At 40.2% G+C, this 24,564-nt stretch overlaps 1 protein-coding gene across 8 annotated transcripts in view; it reads left to right on the plus strand.

Annotated features, from left to right (window-relative positions):
• chd2 (chromodomain helicase DNA binding protein 2) overlaps window positions 1–24,059 on the plus strand; it is a 113,521-nt gene extending 89,462 nt beyond the window's left edge. For 7 of the 8 annotated variants that reach the window (XM_053623227.1, XM_053623222.1, XM_053623220.1 and 4 more), the window contains 14 exons: window positions 3,339–3,514; window positions 3,613–3,654; window positions 3,822–3,961; window positions 4,811–4,949; window positions 5,618–5,768; window positions 5,938–6,060; window positions 11,785–11,904; window positions 12,069–12,206; window positions 13,828–13,944; window positions 14,235–14,413; window positions 14,834–14,933; window positions 15,143–15,341; window positions 15,637–15,883; window positions 22,164–24,059. In XM_053623227.1, coding sequence (XP_053479202.1) covers window positions 3,339–3,514; window positions 3,613–3,654; window positions 3,822–3,961; window positions 4,811–4,949; window positions 5,618–5,768; window positions 5,938–6,060; window positions 11,785–11,904; window positions 12,069–12,206; window positions 13,828–13,944; window positions 14,235–14,413; window positions 14,834–14,933; window positions 15,143–15,341; window positions 15,637–15,883; window positions 22,164–22,437 — 2,145 coding nt within the window. In that variant the 3' untranslated portion in view covers window positions 22,438–24,059. The remainder of the gene's footprint in view (window positions 1–3,338; window positions 3,515–3,612; window positions 3,655–3,821; window positions 3,962–4,810; window positions 4,950–5,617; window positions 5,769–5,937; window positions 6,061–11,784; window positions 11,905–12,068; window positions 12,207–13,827; window positions 13,945–14,234; window positions 14,414–14,833; window positions 14,934–15,142; window positions 15,342–15,636; window positions 15,884–22,163) is intronic. The other variant, XM_053623226.1, reaches the window with a different exon arrangement.
• The last annotated feature ends 505 nt before the right edge of the window (window positions 24,060–24,564 follow it).

Raw genomic sequence — 24,564 nt, forward strand, 5'->3', positions numbered from 1 at the left:
CTTGCTGCTTTTGTAAAGCACATAATGAACTTCTCGGAGCGATGCCTACATGTTTGACGAAGCCACTGATGGATTATGCACGTTTTTCATTTAGTTAAGTTACACCCGGGTTATGTGAGCATGCCACAAAACGAAAAAAAAAAAAAAAAAAAAACAGCAAGAAACTATGAAGGGGGCCTATTTGAAATATAGATCATTTTTTTTTAGCAAAAATGGGGTTTAAACACAGTTAATTAGTAATTTCATTTTCAAAAGATGAATATGAGATGATGGATCAGAATTTCCTGATATTTACATTTAGATAATAAGTAATACAACTTAGAATACAGCATCTTTGGTGGCAGACCAATAAATATTTATATGAGCACAAGTATAAAAAAGATAGTCTTAAAATAAATAACACTTAATATTTGTTCCCATATCCCTTGATTGCAATAGCTGCATCAAGCCGGCAACCCACTGACATCACCAAACTTTTGCATTCTTCTGTTGTGATGCTTTTCCAGGCTTGTACTACAGCTTCTTTCAGTTATTTGTTTTTGGGGTTTCTCCCTTCAGTCTCCTCTTTAGAAGGTGAAATGATGCTCAGCTGTGTTAAAGTGCACCTATTATGTTTTTGAAACTTGCCTAATTTTGTTTTAAAGATCTCATACAATAGATTTACATGCATCCAAGGTCAAAAAACACTTTAATGTGCTCATAATTTAAACCGCGGCATTACCTTTTTTTCCCCCAGTGTCACAAGCGACTCGTTCAATGATCCGTTCTAAAGGATTCCTTCTAAACTCCTCCTTTCAGAGAGCATACTCTGCTCTGATTTGTCAGATGTCCCAGGCTGATTGGTCTACCTCTGTCAGCGTGTGTCGAAAAGGAAACGCCCACTACCATAACTAGTTTCAGCTCCATCTGTTCGTGAGCAGCCAATGAAGACCAGAGGCAGGGTTTTTTGTGACAAACCTACGTAGGATTGTACAGGAAGTAAGTCTGGAATTACTAACGACTCGTTCACTTTGATTTTTGAAACTTTACAGTAGGGCTGCAACTAACGATTATTTTCATAATCGATTAGTTGGCAGATAATTTTTTCGATTAATCGGATGGGGCGGGGCAAACTTTCAGTGTAATTTTTTTTTGTTTATTTAAAATATAATCCACAAACTGAGTGTTACAAATATAAACTTCAGACTAAAACTTTACATAACTGTTTGTCCAAAACAGAAAAGAATCCAATACTTATCCATAAAAATAATGCATAAATACCATAAAATACCAAATTTTTATGGATGCACAAAAACACAGAATTAAACTACAGTCCTAAATTAATAATAAAATCTCACTTTTACTGCATCTTGTGGTTTCTGTTACTCGCTGTCTTTAGACATATTATTTTACTTGTGATCATAGTGTTTTAATTAGACATTACAGATCTTACTCGCGCTCCAACTCTGTATCAGCATGTCTACACTGCGTGTGATCAGCCTCATTACTAACAGATCACGTCCGTTATAATAAATAACAGAATTTAAACATAAACATTTACACATAGTAGAATTTACACATTTACGCAAATACAGCAAATAATGACAAACTTAAATTAAACTAAACATTTTAAGCAGCTTGCACCAGTTTCCCCAACCCCTTACACACAGTGGAGCAATATTGGATATAAACATAAGTTTGTCCTTGTGCATCAGTTTGATTTCCACTGTGTTTAAAATGCTTTTAAATGAGGTTACACACTTTCTCAGTCAGTTGACGATTTCGCCTCCATCTGATGGTGACTGAGGTCATGTTGGGAATAAAAGGTAATGCTGACAGAAAGTAAATTGAAGAAAGTCATTGTCGGTGACTGAGTGTTTGCTAATGCTAGCATGCGTATGACGTCATGTGCCTAAGAAGCGGCTTATACTTCCGGTTAGTAAAAAAAAAAAAAAAAAACGCTAATGTTATATTTGAGATGATATTTGAGATGATTTACTCTCCGAAGCGTGTTTTCGGAACAGAAGTAACGTAATGAGTAAATCTCCCCTGTGCTGCGTGCAGACCAACTAATTGATAATTCGTTGACAACAATTTTCATAACGATTATTATTGATTTTATCGATTAGTTGTTGCAGCTCTACTTTGCAGATGTTTTTACATTCACAAAAAGCTATATAAACGCACTACATGAAAGGTAATATTTGAAAAAAATAGGTGCACTTTAAGGTCTGGTGATTGACTTGTCTAGTCTAAAACCTTCCACTTTTTCCCTGATGAAGGCTTTTGTTGTGTTGGCAGGGTGTTTTGGGTCATTGTCTTGCTGCATGATGAAGTTCCTCCTAATTAGATTGAATGCATTTCTCTCTAAATTTGCAGACATAATTGTAAACGTCTAAATTCATTCTGCTGTTAGCATTATGAGTTACATTATCAGTAAAGATTAGTGAGCAAGTTTCAGAACCAGCCATGCAAGCCCAAGCCATGACACTACCTCCCATTGTGTGTTGTGAATCATGAGCAGATCCTTTCTTTATCCACACTTTGGCCTTTTTATCACTTGGTAAAGGTTAATCTTGGTTCCAGAAGTTTTGTGTAAGATTTATCTCCTTATTTCTTTGTGGATTCCAATCTGACCTTCTGATTCTTACTGTTCATGAGTTGTTTGCAGCTTGCGGTATGGCCTCTATATTTCTGCTCTCAACGTCATCTTCGAATGGTGGATTGTGATAGCTTCACCCTGGCACTGTGGAGGTTGTTGTTGATGTCACTTACTGTTGTTTATGGGTTTTTCTTCACAACTCTTACAATGTTTGTCATCAACTGCTGTTGTTTTCCTTGGTGGACCTGTTCCGTGTATGTTGTTAGCACACCATGGTTGCTTTCTTTTTCAGGATATTCCAGATTGTTTTATTGCCTATGCCCAGTGCTAGTGCAATGGCGCTAACTAATTTTCATTCTTTTCTCAGCATCAAAATGGGTTGAGTTTCTCTCATAGACAGCTCTTTGGTCTTCATGTTAGTTAATCCTTTTTAACAACAAATGCAGTCTTCGCAGGCAAAACTCAGGGCTCAAACCAAGAGTATACATTCAGAGCTATTAATTGTTTAAACATTCAGTCTAACGGAGCACACCTGGGCAGCAGGAAACACCTGTCAGTCACATGTTCCAATATTTCACCTGAAAAATGGGTGAGTTCAAACAAAAGGTGCCATGTTCTAAGTTGTTTAACACATCTAGATATAAATATTAGCAAATGAAAGTTGAAATTCTGATCTATCATCTCATATTCATCTTTTGATCTCAAAACCCAAAGGTCTAAACAGGCTTCCACTTGGACTGTGTGTTGCTCTTCTCAGGTGCAGGCAAATGACAGCGACAGCGATGTTGGCTCAAAGCTCAAACTGAAGAGCCACTCATCAGGTTCAGAGAGTGAGACGGATGACAGCGAGGATGATAAGAAGCCCAAGCGGCGAGGCCGGCCACGTGCACGCAAAAACAACGTGGAGGGCTTCACAGATGCGGAGATTCGCAGGTAACATATTCAGTTGCATTTCATTACAATGGCGTTGGGCATTTCAAACTGTCATTTAGTGATAAGGAAACTGAAATTCAGCTGATTTGTTTCAACAGGTTCATAAAAGCTTATAAGAAATTTGGTGCTCCACTTGAAAGGTATAGCTATTTGTGTCACTATTAGAGTATTAAACATTGCAAATATGATATTTAAGCAAAATACAAAATTCATGCCCAATATTGCATTTCAAATGAGACGTATTCCCTATTTAAATTTTAATACTTGATAGTAAGTTTGTGGTTCTGTTTGATTATGTTGTTTCCAGGTTAGAGGCCATTGCACGTGACTCTGAACTTGTGGACAAATCCATAGCAGATCTAAAGAGATTAGGAGAGCTGGTGCACACTACGTGCGTAGCTGCAGTACAGGAGCATGAAGAACAAATGAAGGAGAACCCCACTGAAGGTGTGTGTGTGCCATTGATTCATTTCTTTTTTTATCTATTTACTTCCATATAGGGAATTAACACAATCAGTAGAGCAATATACAGTGTAATAAATGTGCAGTATAAAATGCAAGATAAAGTTTGTAGTGCTAAAATGATTGAAGATTGAACGAATGAATGAACACAATAAATAAATAAATAAATAAATAAATAAATTTGTGGCTGTGGCGCAGGTGGTAGAGCGGGTTGTCCACTAATTGTAGGGTTGGCGGTTCGATTCACGGCCCACATGACTCCACATGCCGGTGTCCTTGGGCAAGACACTGAACCCCAAATTGCTCCCGATGGCAAGTTAGCGCCTTGCATGGCAGCTCTGCTACCATTGGGGTGTGTGTGTGTGAATGGGTGAATGAGACACAGTGTAAAGCGCTTTGGATAAAAGCACTATATAAGTACGCCATTTACCATATATATATATATATATGTATGTGTGTGTGTGTGTGTGTGTGTGTGTATATGTGTGTGTGTGTATATATATATATATATATATATATATATATGTGTGTGTGTGTGTGTATGTATATATATATATATATATATATATATATATATATATATATATATATATATATATATATATGTATATATATGTATATATATATGTAAAACGTGTGTGTGCCTAAACCAAAAAAAAAAAATCATACTAACAGAAGGACACTGTGGGTTACCTGAGAAATTTCAAAAGGATAGTGTTCATTTTTAACTCAATATAAAGGGCACCCCAAATTAAAGGGCATAGAGTAAAATTCTGGATAGCGAATAGTGGCATGTGCTAATTTCTTTTTTTAATTATTTTTTACACTCTGTAGCTAAAGGGCCAGGAAAAAGGCGTGGCATTAATATCAAGATCTCTGGGGTTCAGGTAAATGCTAAATCCATCATCCAGCATGAGGAAGAGTTTGAGCCTCTGCACAAGGCCGTGCCCTCCAATCCTATCGAGAGGAGCAAGTATGTTCAAATCCCTTTCTAACTTACTAAACCATCATCATTTCCAACTTTCTATCCCCTAGTGAGGGATCTAAGGATAAGATGTATTTCCTGTACGTTTAACCTTAGTTTGTTTTTTGTTAAAAATACGTACGAATGAGTTGCAGCAATAATTAACTAGGGATGACACGGTTACCGGTTTCAAGATAAACCACGATAAAAATCCCAGACGGTTAGTATTACATTTAATTATCATTAAAACCGTGTGCGATTATTGTGATTTGTAAAACTTGCGGTAAATACGGTCCACACACACCCAGCATGAGTCTGACGCAGGCGCGGCATGCAGCATAGTTTTTTGTGTGTGAAAATATGACCACACTTCTGATTTGGTCCTCTTGGAAGGTTGAAAATTCTCCCGGGCACTGTCTCTGTTTTCTGCCATGTTCTCTAACTGAACTAATGATCGCAGCAAGCCTAGTGACAACCATCCATCACTTTATAGTAATATATTAAACCTGTTTAAATTATTTCAGTGTGTGTATCAATACTTTTTGTACATTTTCAGCACATTTTAACAATACCGTGATAATACTGATAACCGAGATAGTTTTGGTCACAATAATCGTGATATGAAACTTTCATACCGTTACATCTCTATAATTAACTAACTCCTTTCTATGTCCTAGATTTCAGCTGAGCTGCCGTGTGAAGATGCCACACTTTGATGTAGATTGGGGTGTGCAGGATGACACACATCTGCTGTTGGGCATCTACGAGCATGGCTACAGCAACTGGGACCAAATCAAGACTGATACTGAGTTGAAACTCTTGGACAAGGTGCACTCCGCCTGGTTGTTACTCATTTAGAAACAGTCACGTTCTGCTTTGCTAAACTGACCTAATCTGCCTGCCTAGATACTACAGAATAATTATTTTGTAACCTCAACGAACTTCAGTCATGTTCCTAATATTACTTCATGCCTGAGCTAACTGCCGTTATGTGTAGATTCTTCCAGACAACCCTGACAAAAAGCCACAGGCAAAGCAGCTGCAAATGAGAGCTGATTACTTGTTGAAGATCCTGAAGAAGGAACAGGAGAGTAAAGACACAACCAAAGCAGAAGAAGAGGTGAGTGTGTGTGTGTGTGTGTGTGTGTGTATATATATATATATATATATATATATATATATATATATATATATATATATATATATATATATATGTATGTATATATATGTGTGTGTGTGTGTGTGTGTGTGTGTGTATGTGTTAGGGATGCACCGAATGTTCGGCGGCCGAAATTATTCAGCCAAAAATAGCAATAAGCGAAAAGGCCGAATAAATTTGACGAACAATGACGTGTTTGATGACGCGACCAAATAGCCTAGCAACCAGAGTGAGACGCACGAATGTCACGACCTCCACTTCCGGCAGCGCACTCCGAGAGATGAGACGGCGCGCGCGTGCATGAGTGCTCAGTGAGCACATGCTCTTCGGATGTTGACAACTGTGATATTGTTTACTCTGGACACGTGCGTTTGTTTTGTTTCTGTTACGGAGTATTCTGTCATGTCGCAAGATGTAAGGGAGTAGAGTACGGAAGCAGGTAAAGACATATTTATTTGAGGGCAGGCAGACAAATCCAAATCATAATCCAAAAAACGTAGTCAAGACAGGCAAAGGGTCGGGTGATCGGCAAACAGGCATAAACTGCATAAACTTGCAATAATTGAAGGAAACATGAATTTTGCTCTCTACCAGAAAATTCTAAAGGAGAATGTCTGGTCTTCAGTCCATAAATTGAAACTCAACTGGATTATGCAGCAAGACAATGATCCAAAGCATGGGAGCAAGTCCTAGGCCTAGAAGTAAGTGAAAGACTGATTTCAGTTATCGGAAGCCTGTGGTTGCAGTTACTGCTCCTAAAAGTTTAAGGGGGCAATTAGTTTTTCAGATTGGTGATAGGTGTTGGATAACTTTATTGCTTCAATTAAAATAAATAAAAATTGTTTACTCAGGTTGCCTTTGTTTTATGTTGTATTTCGTTTGAAGATCTAAAACTATTTAGTATGAGATGTACAGAAACACAGAAGAAATCAGGATGGGGCAAATATGTTTTCACAGCACTGTAAAATCAGTATAAAATATAGTATAAAATCAGGTGACCTAAATCTAAATCTGCTGTCTTTAGTAGGCTTGTGAGATTGTGTGTGAAATGCCATATGCCGATAGTATCGCCTGTGGGTTCGGGGGGCTGGAAGGGGTGAGGTGACACATATGTAAAGCATGCTGTGTACATGTTACGTCACTGCAGCAGAAAAAAATACCAGAAGCTGGTTATGAGTCAGCTGTAGATGTGATCGCTTTAGCGTTTTTTTGTTTGTTTGTTTGGTTTTTTTTTAAATTCATTAACAAGGTCAGGAATACTGCAAAACTGAAGTTGGGACTGTAAATAAACATAAGCTCATTGTAAAATTTAAATAATATAAACTTTGGATCCATGTGCTTGTGGTGAACAGTAGCGGAGATACTTATTGAATTCTTCTTTAGAGAAGTAGCCCTGATAAACAACATGCTGTTTCATTTTCTAAATTTAATTCTCTGTTCATGTTTTGAGAGTGAAGATATTCGTGGCTTTATCTGTTTGGCAGCACGGACAAGGGAAGATAAGATGCATCAGAAAATGATGTTTTGTCGCTCTGCTCCGAAGTCAGACAGCAGTTTATTAATACCAGAAGCCAAAAAAACTGAATTTCTGCCTGTTTTGGAGGTTCCCATGTACTACTTTGAATTTTTTGTGAGGTTACACTCCACAGTCGTGGTTAATGGCTTTCATATAAAAGCAGATACTATTTCTTTTTTTACCTAGCCTACTAGTGGCAATATTTTCAGAGAAAAGTTCCAAAAACAATCAAAAAAATGGTGGGGGTTTTTTTCACACAAATGTTTATATCTTCAAAGTAAATGGTGATATTAATCCCATTCCTGCTCTCTGAGATGCTCCAAGTGCATATCCATAAGCTTAGAAAAATTTAGAGTTATCTTCTAGTGGATTTTACTGATAACTAAGTTGGGCAGTATCTGCCGATAAGTGATTAATCAACCGATAGTTTTTAAAATTGATAGTGAATGAAAACATAAAGTAAAATATTGCTGAACTTTATTACAAAAATAAACAGTACTAACTGAAAATGTACTGTCACATAATGGAGTTGAGGACGGATGCAAATGCAAATAAGAGCTTTATCATATGAGAGACAGACAAATCCAAATCGTGAAACATAAACATGGTCATAAACAGGAAACGGCATAAACGAGGCAAAACAAGAATCAAAAACGAGGGTTAGAACAAGATCAAAACTAGGACAGAAAACACGATCAACGGCTTGGTATACGGATGACGCATGTAATACTTTGCAAAGACTAAGTGTTCGAACAGTCTCTTATATAGCGTGGAGTGAGTGAGTATGAGATTGGCAACAGGTGTGTGTGATTAGAATTCTGGAGGTGGTGTGTGTGTGTGTGTGGAAAGTGTAGTCCTCTTCGGCCATGTTTGTAGTTGGTGGTGCATCCTGGGAAATGGAGTTGCTGGTTTGCTGTGATATGACATGTACTTTTTCAAATGAAATACATATATAAATATTAAAGTAAATAAAAGATATACATCCAAACAGAACCAAAAAGTAATATTCCAAATAACAAATAAAAATAGAGACATCCAAAATGGATAGTTCCAGCAATCGATCTGTGCCAATTAATCCACAAAACCTATCAATCGATCAACCTCTACTGTACTATCTTCAACCACTAAAATTCAGGTTAAAAAAGGTAACCACTAAGGTAACCACTAAAAAAGATTATACAAACAGAGGTAAAATGTCTCCTAATGGCACAAAACCTCGAAAAATTAGTCATTGTCTTCTACACATGTCTAAAAGAGGCACAAATCACCAAGACATGTCACAAAAAAATGTCTCCAAATGGCACAAAATTAAGTAACAAATGGCAATAGCATGAACCTTCAATTTCAAACTGCAATTTCACAAATAAAACGTCTGAAACTCATCTGATTGAGCCTTTTTTTTTTTTTTTTTTTTAAATTAGCACCAGAGCCCTGTTAGCTCTGTCACATATGTAATATAGGCCTGCAGAAGGCCTCATTTGACAGGATGTGAGGTTGGATTTTAGGAGGCAAAAATAACTGTTTACAACAAGTATAAAAGTGCAAAAGATAAACTATAACAAGAAGAAAAGTACAAAATAAAACAAAATAAAAAGAGTCAGAGTCTAGTGTGTATCATTAAGAAAAGTACCAAAAAAAAAAGAGTCAGAGTCTAGTGTGTATCACTGAGATTGGCTGTCCTTGACATCATGCTACTCAAGTGAGGCAAACACGGTCCACAGGGTCCAATCACAAGACCTGCACTTGTGAATATTCTTGCCATACTTCTTCCTTTAAAAGCAGAATACACAGTGCCTTCTCCCAGCTGAGGCTTTGTTTCTTTTGGCAGAGGCTTTGGTATCCACAATTGTCACTGGATAGCATGACCTCTGCCACCTGTGACACTTTTCACTGACAGCTGCAGCCTCCACTTGCTCAGATACTCTGAACTTGTGGCTTCATCACTCCCAAAATCCACACTTTAAGAAATTTTGGTCATTATTCTTTCATCGATGGCCAGGTTCTGGTGAGGCTGGTAATATACCCTGCAAGTCACTAAGAGCTGTTTCTTGAGGGACTTCACACAAAAGAGCCAATCATAGCCAGTGATTCCTTTTAGCTGGTCATTCTGATCATCGTCTTTGATATTGCTCATGTGCAGGGTCCAGAATAACATGCAAAAAATGCAGTTCCATGCTGCATAAAATTAATTCACATACTACCTGCAAAAAGACCAGGTAGTATTTCTACACTACATTTACATTTACACATTTATTCATTTATCAGATGCTTTTATCCAAAGCAACTTACAAATGAGAAAATACAAGGAAAGCAGAGAACAATACTAGTAGTGCTACTATACAAGTTCTTTAATTGAGTTCTAGAAGAAGCAAAGTGCGCAGAGGTGCAAGTGCCAGAGTAAGGTTTTTTTTTTTTTTAAAAAGTGTTGGTTACGTGTTCATGGAAGAGGTGGGTCTTTATCTGTTTTTAGAAGATAGTGACAGATTCTGCTGTCTGTCTGGATTGAGGTTGGAAGTTCATTCCACCACTGAGGGACAGATAGTGTGAAGGTTCTGGAAAGGGACCTTGAGCCACGTTGAGTAGGCACTACTAAGCGTCGGTCATTGATCGATCGCAGATTGCGTGAGGGATCGTAAGCCTTCAGGAGAGTGTTGAGGTAGGAGGGTGCTGTTCCAGACAAGGTCTTGTACGTGAGCATCAAGGCCTTGAATTTGATACGGACAGCTACAGGAAGCCAGTGGAGGGAGATAAAGGGGGTGTGATATGGGTTCTCTTGGGCAGGTTGAAGACGAGGCGTGCTGCTGCATTCTGAATCATCTGAAGGGGTTTGATGGAGCTGGCTGGGAGGCCCCCAGCTCCATGTAGTGGCTGTAGAGACACTACCAGCAAAAGCTGAAAATAAAAAGCAACATAACTTGCATACATTTCAAGGATTGGGTCCTTGCTGGAATGCTTGCTTCTCAGCTGAATTCACGCTGTCTTCCTCCAAAAAACCCACAAATTCCTCACCAGAGTCACTCCTAAATAACTCTTCCAAAACCTCTGACAAATTCAAGCTTTTTTGGGAACACTCCATTGCTATAAAACAATAATAAATCATGTGCTGAGCTAAAAACAAGAGAAAACTACCTGTCAAAGAAATCAAAAGCAAAAAATATATTTTTATTGTAGCAGTTGTAAACGGTGTTCTACTATCAAAATAGACTTTGTTGTGCTGTCTGTTTTATCTTTGTACCAATATTACTGTGGAGAGGTGTGTTGTTTTTTTGTCCAGCAGGGAGCTCACACTCCTCCCTTTTCCCATTGCCCTGCTCACCAGCATCTAACACAAAGTCACAATACTTTAAACAGTATTCTGACTAATCTTATTACAAAATGTGTGTGTGTGTGTGTATGTATATATATATATATATATATATATATATATATATATATATATATATATATATATATAACATTTACATTTTGTGTTAAATGTTATTTTAACAATAAACATATTTTGTGTTTATTTGAGTAAACACAAAATACAGTTTTTAAATGATAGTCATTGTTTGAAGCAAAAATGTTATCCAATACCAACTGGGCCTGTGTGAAAATGTATTTGACCCCATAGTTACTAATAGAGGTCAACCGATTGATTGGTTTTGCCAATAGTACATAAGTATGAGATTGAGATTTAATGTAGTTTGTTTAATGGAGGTAGATGGACAAGGAAATTTTTCCATTTTTATTTATATTATGCTTATGCAGCACGTGAGGAGAGTGAAATAAAATAAAATAATGTGCCCTTGTAATTTAAAAGTGACTTGTCTGAATATGACTCCCAGTAACATTTTCAAATATTAGCACACAAAATCTGTTTTCAGTATTATTAATTTGTCAAATAAATGAATAAAAACAAAAGTGGATCTTGTGAATTTCCCTCTCGACCCTATCTGTAAATCAAGTGACCCCCAGTTTGGGAACACCTGACACTATTAGAATTTGTTTAATACTAACAATGTTAATATTATTTAACATTATTTGTTTAAAAAAAAACCTTGATTGTTATATTGAAGTAAACATTATTAATAATTTATGGAAATGTTAACATTCAGGAGTGTCTCTTGAAGAATTGCCAAGGCCATCATTTGGTTTGTGCAGTGCAGTATTGTTATGCTTATTTTCAGTCCCAGGTAAAGAAGAGAAAACCTCGAGTAAAGAAAGACAAGACCCGAAAAGATGAACTGGCCAGTGAAATTTCCTCTCCTCATCTCTCTGAACATACTTCAGAGGAAGGTGAAGTGAAGGTATGTTCACCTATGCAGGCAGCATATCAAACCAGAAGTGCAAACAAAACAATGGAGTGTGCAGTGCCCAGTTTGGAGAGCATTAACTGTTAAATTTGTCCAACAGTCCTTTTTTAAACATTTTTTAAATTGAATCTTTGCCCAATTGTTTGCACGTGTTCCAGGATGACAGAGCTGAAAAATCCCCCACAAAGAAGAAACAGAAGAAGGACAACAAAGAGAACAAAGAGAAGCAGGGGACTGCAAAGAAAGACAAGGAGGGTGACAAGGACAAAAAACGGACAAAGCTCAAGAAAGAAAAGGTTGTTTTAAAAAGCTTCATCAGCATTTGCAGGCATTATGTTTCAGCTTAAGAATGTTTCCTTAACATGTGGCAGTTACATCAGCTTTCTTACAGTGCCCTCCACTAATATTGGCACCTTTGGTAAATATGAGCAAAGAAGCCTGTGAGAATCTGTCTTTATTGTTTAATCATTTGATCTTTAAAAAAAATCACAAACATACTCTGCTCTCATGGATATCAAACAGTTGCAAACACAACACAGGTTTATCCAAAAAAAAAATCTTTGTTAAATATAGATGTGCAACAATTATTGGCAACCCTTATGAATTCATATATGAAGAATATATTGGAAGTATATTCCCATTGATATCTTACATTTTTTAGTTCACCTGGGTGACTAGGAACAGGAAATTCTTTAACCATGACTTCCTGTTTCACAGGTGTATAAATATGAGGTAACACATATGCCACATTCCCTTAGTTATTCATAACAATGGGTAAGACCAAGGAATATAGCTGTGATGTGTGGCAAAAGGTTGCTGAACGTGGGTGGTGGTGGGAGGTGGCTATAAGTAAATAGCACAAACATAAAAAATGCCCGTTTCCACAATCAGGGCAATAATTAAGAAGTTCCAGTCAACTGGAAATGTTATGAATCAACCTGGAAGTGGACGTATGTCTATATTGTCTCCACGCACTGTGAAGAGGATGGTTTGAGTGGCCAAAAAATCTCCAAGGATCACAGCTGGATTATTGCAGAAGTTAGTTGCGTCTTGGGGTCAGAAAGTCTCCAAAACTACAATTCGAAGTCACCTACATCACTATAAGTTGTTTGGAAGGGTTTCAAGAAAAAAAAATCCAAAAACAAACTCAAGCGCCTTCATTTTACCAGACACTACTGGAACTTCAAATGGGATCGGGTTCTATGGTCAGATGAAACCAAAATAGAGATTTTTGGCAATAAACAACAGCGGTGGTTTTGGTGCACACAGAGAGGTAGCTTTATGGAAAAGTACCTCATGCACACGGTTAAATATGGTGGTGGCTCCTTAATGATTTGGTGCTGTTTTATTGCCAGAGGACCTGGACATTTTGTTAGGATACATGGCATCATGGACACATCATGAGAAAAACTGTGGGGTGAACTGAAGAGGAGAGTCCAGCAGCGTGGACCTCAACATTTGAAGCATCTGGAGAGATTCTGTATGGAGGAATTGTTTCAGATCCCTTGCCATGTATTCTCCAATTCTCCTCATCAGGCATTATAGGAGAAGACTCAGAGCTATTATATTGGCAAAGGGAGGTAACACAAAGTATTGACTAAAAGGATGCCAATACTTGTTGCACATCTATATTTAACAAACATTTTTTTATTTTTTATAAACCTGTGTTTTGTTTGCAATTGTTTGATATCCATGAGAGCAGAGTATTTTTGTGAATTTTTGAACAAAAGATCAAACAATAGACAATAAAGACAGTTTTTCACAGCCTTCTTTGCTCATATTTACCAAGGGTGCCAATATTAGTGGAGAGCACTTAAGGTTCTGTACATTAAATAAAACTGATGTACAGTATAGAGCAATGTCGATCTTAAAAAAGTGTGTGTTCTGTAAGCTTGTCTTTGGGAATTTCTTTTCCAGACTAAATCAGGAGGCAAAGGCAAGAAAGCTCAGGGCCCTGTGCACATTACAGCAGGCAGTGATCCAGTTCCTATTGGAGAGGAGGATGATGAGCTAGACCAGGAAACATTCAGTATTGTGAGTCTCTCTCTCTCTCTCTCTCTCTCTCTCTCTCTCTCTCTCTCTCTCTCTGGTTGTTTTCTTGCCTCTCTCATGTGTATTTACATCATTGTCCTCCATTTCATTTTTCCAATTGGTTCATAGAATCACATCCTGTTTCTGGTAAAAGAATGGTGTAGAAAAGAAAACTGACAGAGGATTTATCTTAATCATTTATGATGTTAAAAGCTACTTAACATTTAATTCACTTTAAGGAAGTGACCTGTGTGTGTGTGTGTGTGTGTGTGTGTGTGTGTGTGTCTGTCTAGTGTAAGGAGCGGATGAGACCAGTGAAGAAGGCTCTTAAACAGCTGGATAAGCCTGATGAAGGCCTGTCAGTACAGGAACAGCTGCAGCACACACGTGCCTGCCTGTTGAAGATTGGAGACCGAATCACAGAGTGCCTTAAAGCCTACAGTGACTCGGAACACGTCAAAACCTGGCGCAGGTCTCAAACACATTTCTTTGGGTCAACAGAAAGACACTAAATAAGACCTGTCTGAATGATGCATAAAAATTATTTATAAATTGTTACACCATTACTCCAGGTCAATTAGGTCAGCAAATTACCAAATTACTTTTTATAAACATATAATTATAATACTACTTAAAAACAATCCTAAATGGATTTTTAGATTTATGACTAAATAAAGGATCACACAACAAAGATACCAGTACAGACACTGAGCAGGTCTTTGCCATCATCTTGACTATTCTTACCACCAGGATCATCATAATTTCTGATTTTATTTTGGATAGATTGTGTGGGGTTTTTTTTTTGTGCCAGCTAGTGATTTATATGGCTTGGTGAACACCTTGTTTCTTGGAAGATTTTATTTCGAATTTCCTTTTTTCCATCTCCATCTAGAAATCTCTGGATTTTTGTGTCCAAATTCACGGAGTTTGGAGCTAAGAAACTGCACAGGCTATACAAAATGGCTCAAAAGAAGCGCTCCCAAGAGGAAGAGGTAGGTCTACTTTTGTCCTGTGGGGCAAATATGCTGGTGTAACTATATAGTGTGATGATCGGTGTAGCTTTTTAAACTAGTTGAAAGACCTTAATGTTTTTCAAATTCTGATCTATTTACAAAAATATTATCTTTATTCATTTTCTTTATTTTTTATCCCCCTTCACTTGTCCCCTTCTGCTCATGCACTCTCGGTGCTTCACTTTCAGAAAGAGCACAAGAAGAAGGACGACCCAGCCAAAAAGAAGCTGTTTCGTCCTGAACCTTCTGGATCGAGTCGGGACTCCACTGGCACACAGCCTTCATCCAAACCACACCCACCACAAAATCACCCAGCAGGACCCCCATGCCACTCACACCACCGTGAGCCCTACAACCAGCACAACAAGAGACACTTCCCTAAAGATTGTGAGAACTAATGAACACAAGGGTTTTGTAGCAAGATAGAATGGTCTATCTGATTATATCTGGAAGAGCAAATAAGCTGGGTCTAGACTTGAATCTCAGGATACTTTAAATCCCACAAAAAGTTAGCAATGTTACTGTTTTCTGGTAATGTTAATTTTTTTCCAGGAAAGGTTAAAGTTAGTTGATTTTCTGTCTATATAAATGACATAATAAAAGCAACCATATGTATTAGAGTTTGTGTGAATCTGCTACATTTATCTCTGGTTCTCTGGTATGAATTATGTTTCATCCACAGATCGGGGAGATTGGCAAAGGGAATGTAAATATAGCTACCCAGGAAACAGTAACCAGCCATGGCAAGGTGACCGTCATCACCCTTATGACCAGCATAGGTATAAGGAGCATCACTACAGCAACCGGCGGGCACACACAGATTTGTACCGCAGTAGTGGCTTCCGGAACCCAGGCTCAGCCCGGAAACGGGTGTATGATCAGTACAGCAACGATCGAGACCACCGTGCTCACCGCGACTATTATGACAGGTAAGAAAGATTTCCTTATATACTACTAATAATTCCTTAGATTTATATAGTACTTTACATCGTATGTGGGGGGGAATCTCCTCAACCACCACCAGTGTGATGCATCCACCTGGATGATGCGACGGCAGCAAAAGTGCGCCAGAACGCCCACCACACACCAGCTATTGGTGGAGAGGAGAGGAGAGTGATGTAGCCAAATCAGGGATGGAGATTATTAGGAGGCCATGATAGTTAAGGGCCAGTGGGGGAATTTCTCCAGGACACCGGAGTTATACCCCTACTCTTTACGAGAAGTGTCCTGGGATATTTAGTCACCACAGAGAGTCAGGACCTCGGTTTAAGGTCTCATCCGAAAGACGGTGCTGTTCCCTTTCAAAGGGAACTCCACGTTGTGTTTAGCATAACACTATGGGAGCACCTTTGCATGCGACCGGCATCTGAAGCTTGTGTAAAATCATGCCTATTTATAGGCCTGCCGTGATCAGGTGACGTGGCAGTTAAGCGCGTCGTGTCATATGTATATCGCACCTGTGAACCGCGCCGTCAGCCTTATTATCTTCAGCGAGACTGCATGTCGGTTGTTTGTGTAAAGAAACAAAAAGATGCTTCATTTCCTCTCTATCTTTTCTCAAAATCTCTGGACTTTTCTATCCCTTTAAAAAAAAAGAGAAGAAAAAAAAGAATGAGCAAGAGAGAAAAATGAGTGAGAGAATTCAGGAAGTGTGTTAAGCCTTGTTCCCGTTTCATCACAGGGAGTAGTGCACACTTTCTGTGTGAAGAGGTCTGACTGCGCATTATAATGCCTACATTAGGCAGCTCCGCTCCCAACTCACTCTCTTCTCAGAAGCTGAAGTGAGTTGGGTTTCAGAGCCTCGTGGATCTGGGCCAGCCGCTGCCAAGGCAGCTAGCCGTCTCAGGTCCGGGGGATCTCTTATGGATCCGGAAGGGGAGCCGGAGATGAGCGCTGCTCTATCTTTTGCTCTGTCTTCTGGGTCCAGCTCTGCGCTGGATTTTGGAGCTCACGTTGCGGCGACTCCTTCCGCTGTGGAAAGCCAAAAAAAAAAAAACACACAAAAATGGAAAAAAAAGCTGGGTGAGCTTTTTTCTCCCCAGTGAAAGTAAATCCCTCACACTGCAGAAAACTCCACTTTCTTCCAGAAGTGCTTGACAAAATAATCAGGCTTCTGGGGGAAAACCATGCATAAGCTGGATTTATAACCCCATGATGTTGGATTATTCGGTCATTATGGGGAATGAACGGCATGTCTGTTTAGCTATGCTGAAGGTGGAGGAGGCGCTTGTGAGCTACCTCTCTCCATCGACGGCAGGTAATTTAGGGGGACCGGCTTTGCCATCCAAGCCACCGTGTAAGGCCACCGTGGCATTGGTGGGCAAGGCTTATGCAGTAGTAGTCTTGCTTGTGGGTCACTGCGGACAATGACGGCATTGCAGACCTGCTAAGTGAGCTCGACGTATGGCGGCATTCAGCCAGTTCCTTCCCTGTTGTGTCGAGTTCACCTGGGCATCCACGAGTGGAGCCTGGGCTAGCGCTAGTGCGAGGGAGACACAGAAGGCGAGTATGGCAGCCCGCCAGCAGCCAGACAGCCAGGGGAACCGGGCGGCCACAGTCACGGCCTGCTACTAGGCCTGATCTGAGAATGGTCATAAAGGCCAAGCAGACAATGAAGAGTGGTCCTGAGGGGTTGTGGAGGGACATATCAGGGGACATGAGGTTGTTAGGGCAGTTAGCCCCCAGTGCTACTGTAGGGCCTCCCCTAGCCAAGGCTGTCCCAAGTTTTCAGTGTTCTTTGATCAGCGAGCTGTCACAGGGCAACGAAAATTCAATTCAATTTTATTTGTATAGCGCTTTTTACAATAGACATTGTCTCAAAGCAGCTTTACAGAAATATCAACACGGTATACAGATATTAAAGGTGCGAATTTATCCCAACTGAGCAAGCCACTGAGTGGCAACGGTGGCAAGGAAAAGCTCCCTAAGATGTTAAGAGGAAGAAACCTTGAGAGGAACCAGACTCAGAAGGGAACCCATCCTCATCTGGGTAACAACAGATAGTGTGAAAAAGTTCATTATGGATTTATATGAAGTCTGCTTGGCCTTAGAAGCAGCCGTAGTCCAAGCAAGCTGGAATTGGAGTAGATGAGCGCTCCATCCAGAGGTAGGACATCCGAAACGGATCAGGCAGGTCTGGAGAGCAGAAAGGATCAGGATCTCTAGTATCTCCATAAAATTGTGTGTGGCTCGGCAGAAGGAGAGAGGGAGAGAAAAGATTATTAGGACTGTGCTTAGCATAATAGAAAGTCTAGTCAGGGTAGGCTTGAGTAAACAAATACGTTTTAAGCCTAGACTTAAACACTGAGACTGTGTCTGAGTCCCGAACACTAATTGGAAGACTGGTCCATAACTGTGGGGCTCTATAAGAGAAGGCTCTTCCCCCTGCTGTAGCCTTCGCTATTCGAGGTACCGTTAGATAGCCTGCATCTTTTGATCTAAGTAGGTGTGGCGGATCATAGAAAACCAAAAGGTCGCTTAGATACTGTGGTGCGAGACCATTTAGTGCTTTATAAGTTAATAATAGTATTTTATAATCAATGCGAGATTTCACTGGGAGCCAATGCAGTGTTGATAAAATCGGGGTGATGTGGTCGTATCTTCTGGTTCTAGTTAGGACTCTAGCAGCTGCATTCTGGACTAACTGGAGTATGTTTATGCTCCTACTGGAACATCCAGACAGTAAGGCATTACAGTAATCTAGAAAATCTGATGCTTTCCCTCCAATAGAATGTGGAATAGGTAATGTCACTAAAAGACCGTCTGGCAGCGTGGAAACTACTGCCAAATGTGTCTCCATGGGTTCTGTCCACCGTAGAAAAGGGTTACCGGGTCCAGTTTAGAGCTCGACCTCTCCGGTTCAGAGGTGTGCTCACCACAGTAGTCAGCACAGCCCAGAGCCCGACGTTAGTGCAGGAAGTAAGATTCCTCTTGGACAAAGGAGCCATAGAACATATACCCTTTCACTGAGGGAGGGAGGTTTTTACAGCCGTTATTTCCTGGTCCGCAAATAATAGAGGAGTATCCAGCCAATTTTAGATCTGCGTCATCTGAACTGTACTCTTCGGACATACAGGTTCAAGATGCTGACGCCCAAACTTATCGTTCCACAGATTCAGTTTGAGGACTGGTTTGTGACGATAGATCTAAAAGGTGCATTTTCCACATAGCCAAGGGGTTCTTCCCTTTGGGCTAGCTTTATCCCCTTATGTCCGTGCCCCCTGTTCAGGCAGGCGCAAATAATTCTTCTCTGGGCAGAGGCAAAGTTTTGGCAGTGAGTGCAATGTACATTCTGGGCAACTGGAATGTGGGGGCAGACATCCTGTTGAGGCAGGGGCTGAGGCCCAGGGATTGGTGGCTCCATCCACAAGTGGTGGAGTCCATATGGTGGAGGTTTGGCCAAGCGGGACTGCACGTGTTAGCCTCCAAGGAGATAACACTCTGCCCACTGTGGTTCACCCTCTCTCCTCCCGCACAATTAGGGCTGGACGCCATGGTGCACATGTGGCTGAGGTCACATCTGTACGCTTTTCCCCCCGATCGCTCTGCTCCCACAAGTTCTAGCGAGTGTTCGCCCAGACACGCTAGGTCTGCTGCTAGTAGCACCTTATTATCCATATGGTTCTTGGAGATAATATCCCTGCTAGATGGCACTCCTTGGGAGATTCCCATCCGCAGGGATCTGCTGTCTCAAGCTGGGGGGCTGATTTATCACCCTCGGTCGGAACTATGGAAATTGTGGGTCTGGCCCAGCTCATAGTCCAGCTCATAGATTTTGGTCTCACAACTGAGGTTGTAGAGACCATGTTGAACCCTAGAGCACCATCAACGAGGAAATTGTATGCGCTCAAGTGGCGTGTTTTTGTCTTGTGGTATGAGGAACGCCAGCTAGACCCAGTGAACTGCACAATATCTACAATCCTGGAGTTCTTAGAAGGACGTTTCTCAGCAGGGGGGCTCCTTCTACAATCAGGGTTTACATGGCCGCCATTTCGGCCAGCCACGCCCCTGTTGATGGAGCCTCTGTGGGGCAACATCGTCTAACTTTGAGGTTTATTCGTGGTGTCAGGCGGCTGAGGCCCATCTGCAGGCCGCGCATACCTTCCTGGGACCTATCTGTGGTTCTGGAAGGTCTGTCAGGTGTCCCATTTGAGCTCTTAGAGTCAGCCTCTGAGAAGTTTCTGACTCTAAAGGTAGCTCTTCTGCTGGCTCTGACATCTTTCAAGCGAGTAGGAGATCTACAAGCTCTCTCAGTTGCCCCTTCCTGCCTTGATTTACCCCTGGATTAGCCAAGGCCTTCCTGTATCCTAGGCCGGATTATATTCCTAAGGTGCCTACATTTGCTTCCCAGCCTGTGGTGTTGCAGGCTTTCTGCCCTCCTCTGTTCCTCACACCGGAACAAGAGAGAATGCACCTGCTGTGTCCAGTAAGGGCTCTCTGTACTTACATCCATCGCTCCAGCCAGTGGCGTGAGTCAGAACAGCTGCTGGTCTGCTTGGCGGCGACAGTAGAGGTGATGCAGGGTCAAAGCAGCACATCTCTAATTGGATAGTGGAAGCAATCTCTATCGCTTATGAGGCGCGCAGTCTCGCTACGCCTCTGGGCATAAGGGCTCATTCCACTAGGGGGGTCGCCTCCTCGAAGGCTTTGTCCAAAGGGGTATCCTTACAGGATGTGTGTGCTGCTGCAGGGTGGTCTATGCCACACACATTCATTCGATATTACAGCCTGGATATTCATTCCGCCCCGGGCTCGAGTGTCTTGCAATGACCCTCGAGCTTGGGTCTTTTTGAACAGGCCGTACCCTCAGTATGACGGAGTGGGTATTCTTGTTCCCATAGTGTTATGCTAAATGCAACATGGAGTTCCCTTTGAAAGGGAACGTCTGGGTTACGCGTGTAACCCTGTTCCCTGAGAAGGGAACGAGACGTTGCGTAGCTTTGTCATACCGGGGTAGGCCTGTGAATTGCGTCTTCACTTCAGGTAATAGAGGCTGACAGCACGGTTCACAGGTGTCATATATATATATATATATATATATATATATATATATATATATATATATATATATATATATCACGTGACGTGCTTAATTGCCACAAGGGCGCTCCCATACTGTTATGCTAAACGTAACGTCTCGTTCCCTTCTCAAGGAACAGGGTTGTCCCCATCCCTACACTGGGGCATTAGGACCAACACAAATCACAGGGTGAGCACCCCCTGCTGGCCTCCCTAATACCACTTCCAGCAGCAACCTTAGTTTTCCCCAGGAGGTCTCCCATCCAGGTACTGGCCAGGCTCAACCCTGCTTGGCTTCAGTGGGAAATCAGGCAAGAGCTGCAGGGTGATATGGCTCTGGCAACTGCTGATTTACTGCTGATTTAAAAGTCAGAATTTATTAATACTTCCAGTTTTTAAGCTCAAGTGTTTAAACACAATGAAAAACTTATCTAATCGATAATTAGCAAGTCATTATTTTATTAATCTTTTGTAAAAAGTTAGACTTAATGTAGCATCATTATTTACAAATGGCTTACAAATAAAGAAGATAGAAGAAAACAACATAAAATTTTATTAGTAAGGCGATGGGCCATCATGATTCTCCAGAACAGCTTTAATGTACCTTCAGTAGATTCTACAAATCTCTGAAACTGTATTATATGGATGAACACCATTCTTCCATTTTGTATTATATGTTTATTTATTAATTCAACTGAAGTATATTGATCTTTGGTCAAGTTGTTAGGTAGCTGTTTTCTTTAGCTAGCATAAGCCCAATCAAAGTCTGTAATCAAATACTGACTGTTAAAATTTCTTCATTGCTCCTTCACTGCAGTGGACACAGAATCTTTAAATGTGGGTTGTTTTTTTTTTAATTTAAAACGAAATCATATTTAAGTTCACAAAAGTCTATTGTTTACTTGTGTACAATTTTTTAAGGTATGGTAAACTTTTAAAGAATATTAATGGACCTAAATATAATACTTTCACGGATACCGTGAACATTTTCACAAGGATAAGAATGGAAAAAATACAAAAACAATTTAAGCATCAAATATTTATGCTGGAATATATTGTCATATAGGCTATAGAAATGAGAAATGCATAAAGAGCAGAATAGTCACATCTTGGCATTGCATTATGATGGTGGCTAGAGATTTCAATCCTTAATATTGTCCATTTTATTTTTTTATGTATTTTTTTCTCCAGGCATCCAGACCCAAAGAGGAGACGCACAGATGACTACCACTCTGCGAACTACCACCAGGGAGGAGGCTATGGTCAGGACTTCCGGAGGATGCCTGATCATCGGAGTGTGCTGGGGCCTGATCACTATCGGCCATTTCACCCAGACAAACCTCCTCCTCTGCTGGACCCTCGCTCTCCTCAGGCACAGAAATCCCCGCTTGAGTCCCTCTCACCCCTGGAGAGAACCACTGAACCAAAACCCAGCCCAGATCTCAACTGGAACAGAAAGACGTGAATCAATCCTCAATGTTAGTGGATTATGTAGGGAGGCACAAGGTTGAGACGGGGCCACCAGTCCCCTCCTACAAACTTTGAACTCATGATCCAATAGGTGGAGCTCAAGCCCCCATGGTCTTGAGCTCTCTGGGTCTTCTGGGGCTACAGTGAGTTAAAAGAATGAAGCCCCGTTAGTCCTACGGACTACTGAATGAATTAAAAAAAAGGCCTTTGAAGTATGACCAGATTTGGAAGTGCCTCGCTTGTTTTTCTTTTTTTCAGTCATTAGTAGAAAAGAGAGTATTCTCAGTACAAATGTTACCTAGATTTTTTTGTTGTTGTTGTTGCTTTGCTTTGTGCAGAGGTTTATTCCAGGAAAGTATGCTTTGTGAAGAAAAGAGAATCACCACACCATTAGATGTTAATTAATCTGTGTTGTGTTGATCCTGTATTATGTAGGAGCACCTCCTGCCCTATGCATTTTACTGTTTTCCCTGCTCCCAACACACCTGATTCAACTAATCTGCTAATTGGTAGCCCTTTCTGAGTTGAAGTATGTTAGAACACTAAAATATACAGGACAGAGGGTACTCCAGAGCAAGGGTTGGGAACCTATGATGTTTTGAATTAGTCTTATAATATCTTTTTTGCCCCATTATACCAATGAGAAAATAATGTTCAGAATGTGTCAACAAATGGGCATTTGTTCTTTTCTTATGGACCTCATAGATGACAAGAAAAACGACCCCATGTCCCCACAGATGGCTGATTGTGTAGGTAAAATTGGTTCTAACCACCCACAATGACAGAAATCTGCATCAGTGCAGGTCTTTTTGTTAGAACACTAAATAACTAAATAAAAACATAAAGCTGTATTTTTTTCTGTGGCTAAAGTTTGCTCTCCTTTATCTGTCACGTAAGTATGTGCAGCCTAATCGTACGTACTGTCAGATATTTACATTGCACTAAAAGTATCATACTCTACAAATCTCCGGTTATAAATAGTACAAATGTTGACCTGATGTCAAGTGGAAATTTCTGTATTAGTGCAAAAGCTTGTGAATGAAGCAGGAAATGTTGAGCTTTTGTTTCACCAGTAAAGCCAAAAATAGACGAGCATGCTGGTGAATAATTCAAGTTGTTTATTTTATTTTTTTAAGTTCTTTACGTTTCCCCTGCATCTGTGCCTTATTCTTGTGTCTAATGAAATGCCGGGGTTTTAGTATGTTGCATTTAAGAGAACAATGGCATTATCCCAAATAGGGCATATAGTGCACTACCTAGGGTATAGAAGTCATTTTCATACTCTTTGTAGTACATGAATCTTGAGAGAAAGAAGGCCTTTGGGATTTTGGCAGTTTTTAAACAAGATCTTTTGATGGAAAAATGCTGAGTATTGTTGGTGCCTGTTATGGACTGGAGGCTTTGGAGAGAGTGGAAAACACCACTTTCTCACCGAGGAACAGAGGGTTGTGTGTTACAAGGAGTTGCAACTGATCGCTCTCTTTCCTCCAATAAACTCTTTATTCATTAAGAAGTACTTATTAAAGTAATTTATATTTGTGAAAACATAAACTGTTCACATGAACTGCACTGTACATACTGTTTATACACCTGTATGTATTAAACTTTGCTACACCATGCAGTTTCATGGTGCTGTGCTTTTTGATTTTGCTGTCTAATGACTCCTTACGCAGAGTATGCAATGAAAAATGTACATGTATATTATGTAAGTATATAATACAAAAATAATCAGAGTAATTTCTATAAAGCTCAAAAAAGTATTTATGTCCAGGTGATTGTAGTTGTCACGATTTCAAGGCGGAGACCGATGCAAGTGCAAATTTAAGCTTAATCAATGTCAAAATAAAACGCCAAAAGACACTATGAGCAAAAATGAGAACAAATAAAACAATACATAGGAGACGAGAGAGCATAACATGGTAACAGAAGACAATCAAAGCAAAACAAAGAGTGCAGTGCAAACTGACTATACACACACATGCTTATTAACATGAATGAGATTCAGGTGCAGGTGGTCCTGTGACAGTGATGCAGTAGCTGCTGGGAACTGAAGTCCAGAGTTCATTCGGGATGTCCGTGACAGAAACAACCAAAAAAAAAGGCGCTACTCCCAGAGCACCAG

The sequence above is a fragment of the Ictalurus furcatus genome, chromosome 4 (genome assembly GCF_023375685.1).
Source record: "Ictalurus furcatus strain D&B chromosome 4, Billie_1.0, whole genome shotgun sequence".
NCBI lineage: Eukaryota > Metazoa > Chordata > Actinopteri > Siluriformes > Ictaluridae > Ictalurus > Ictalurus furcatus.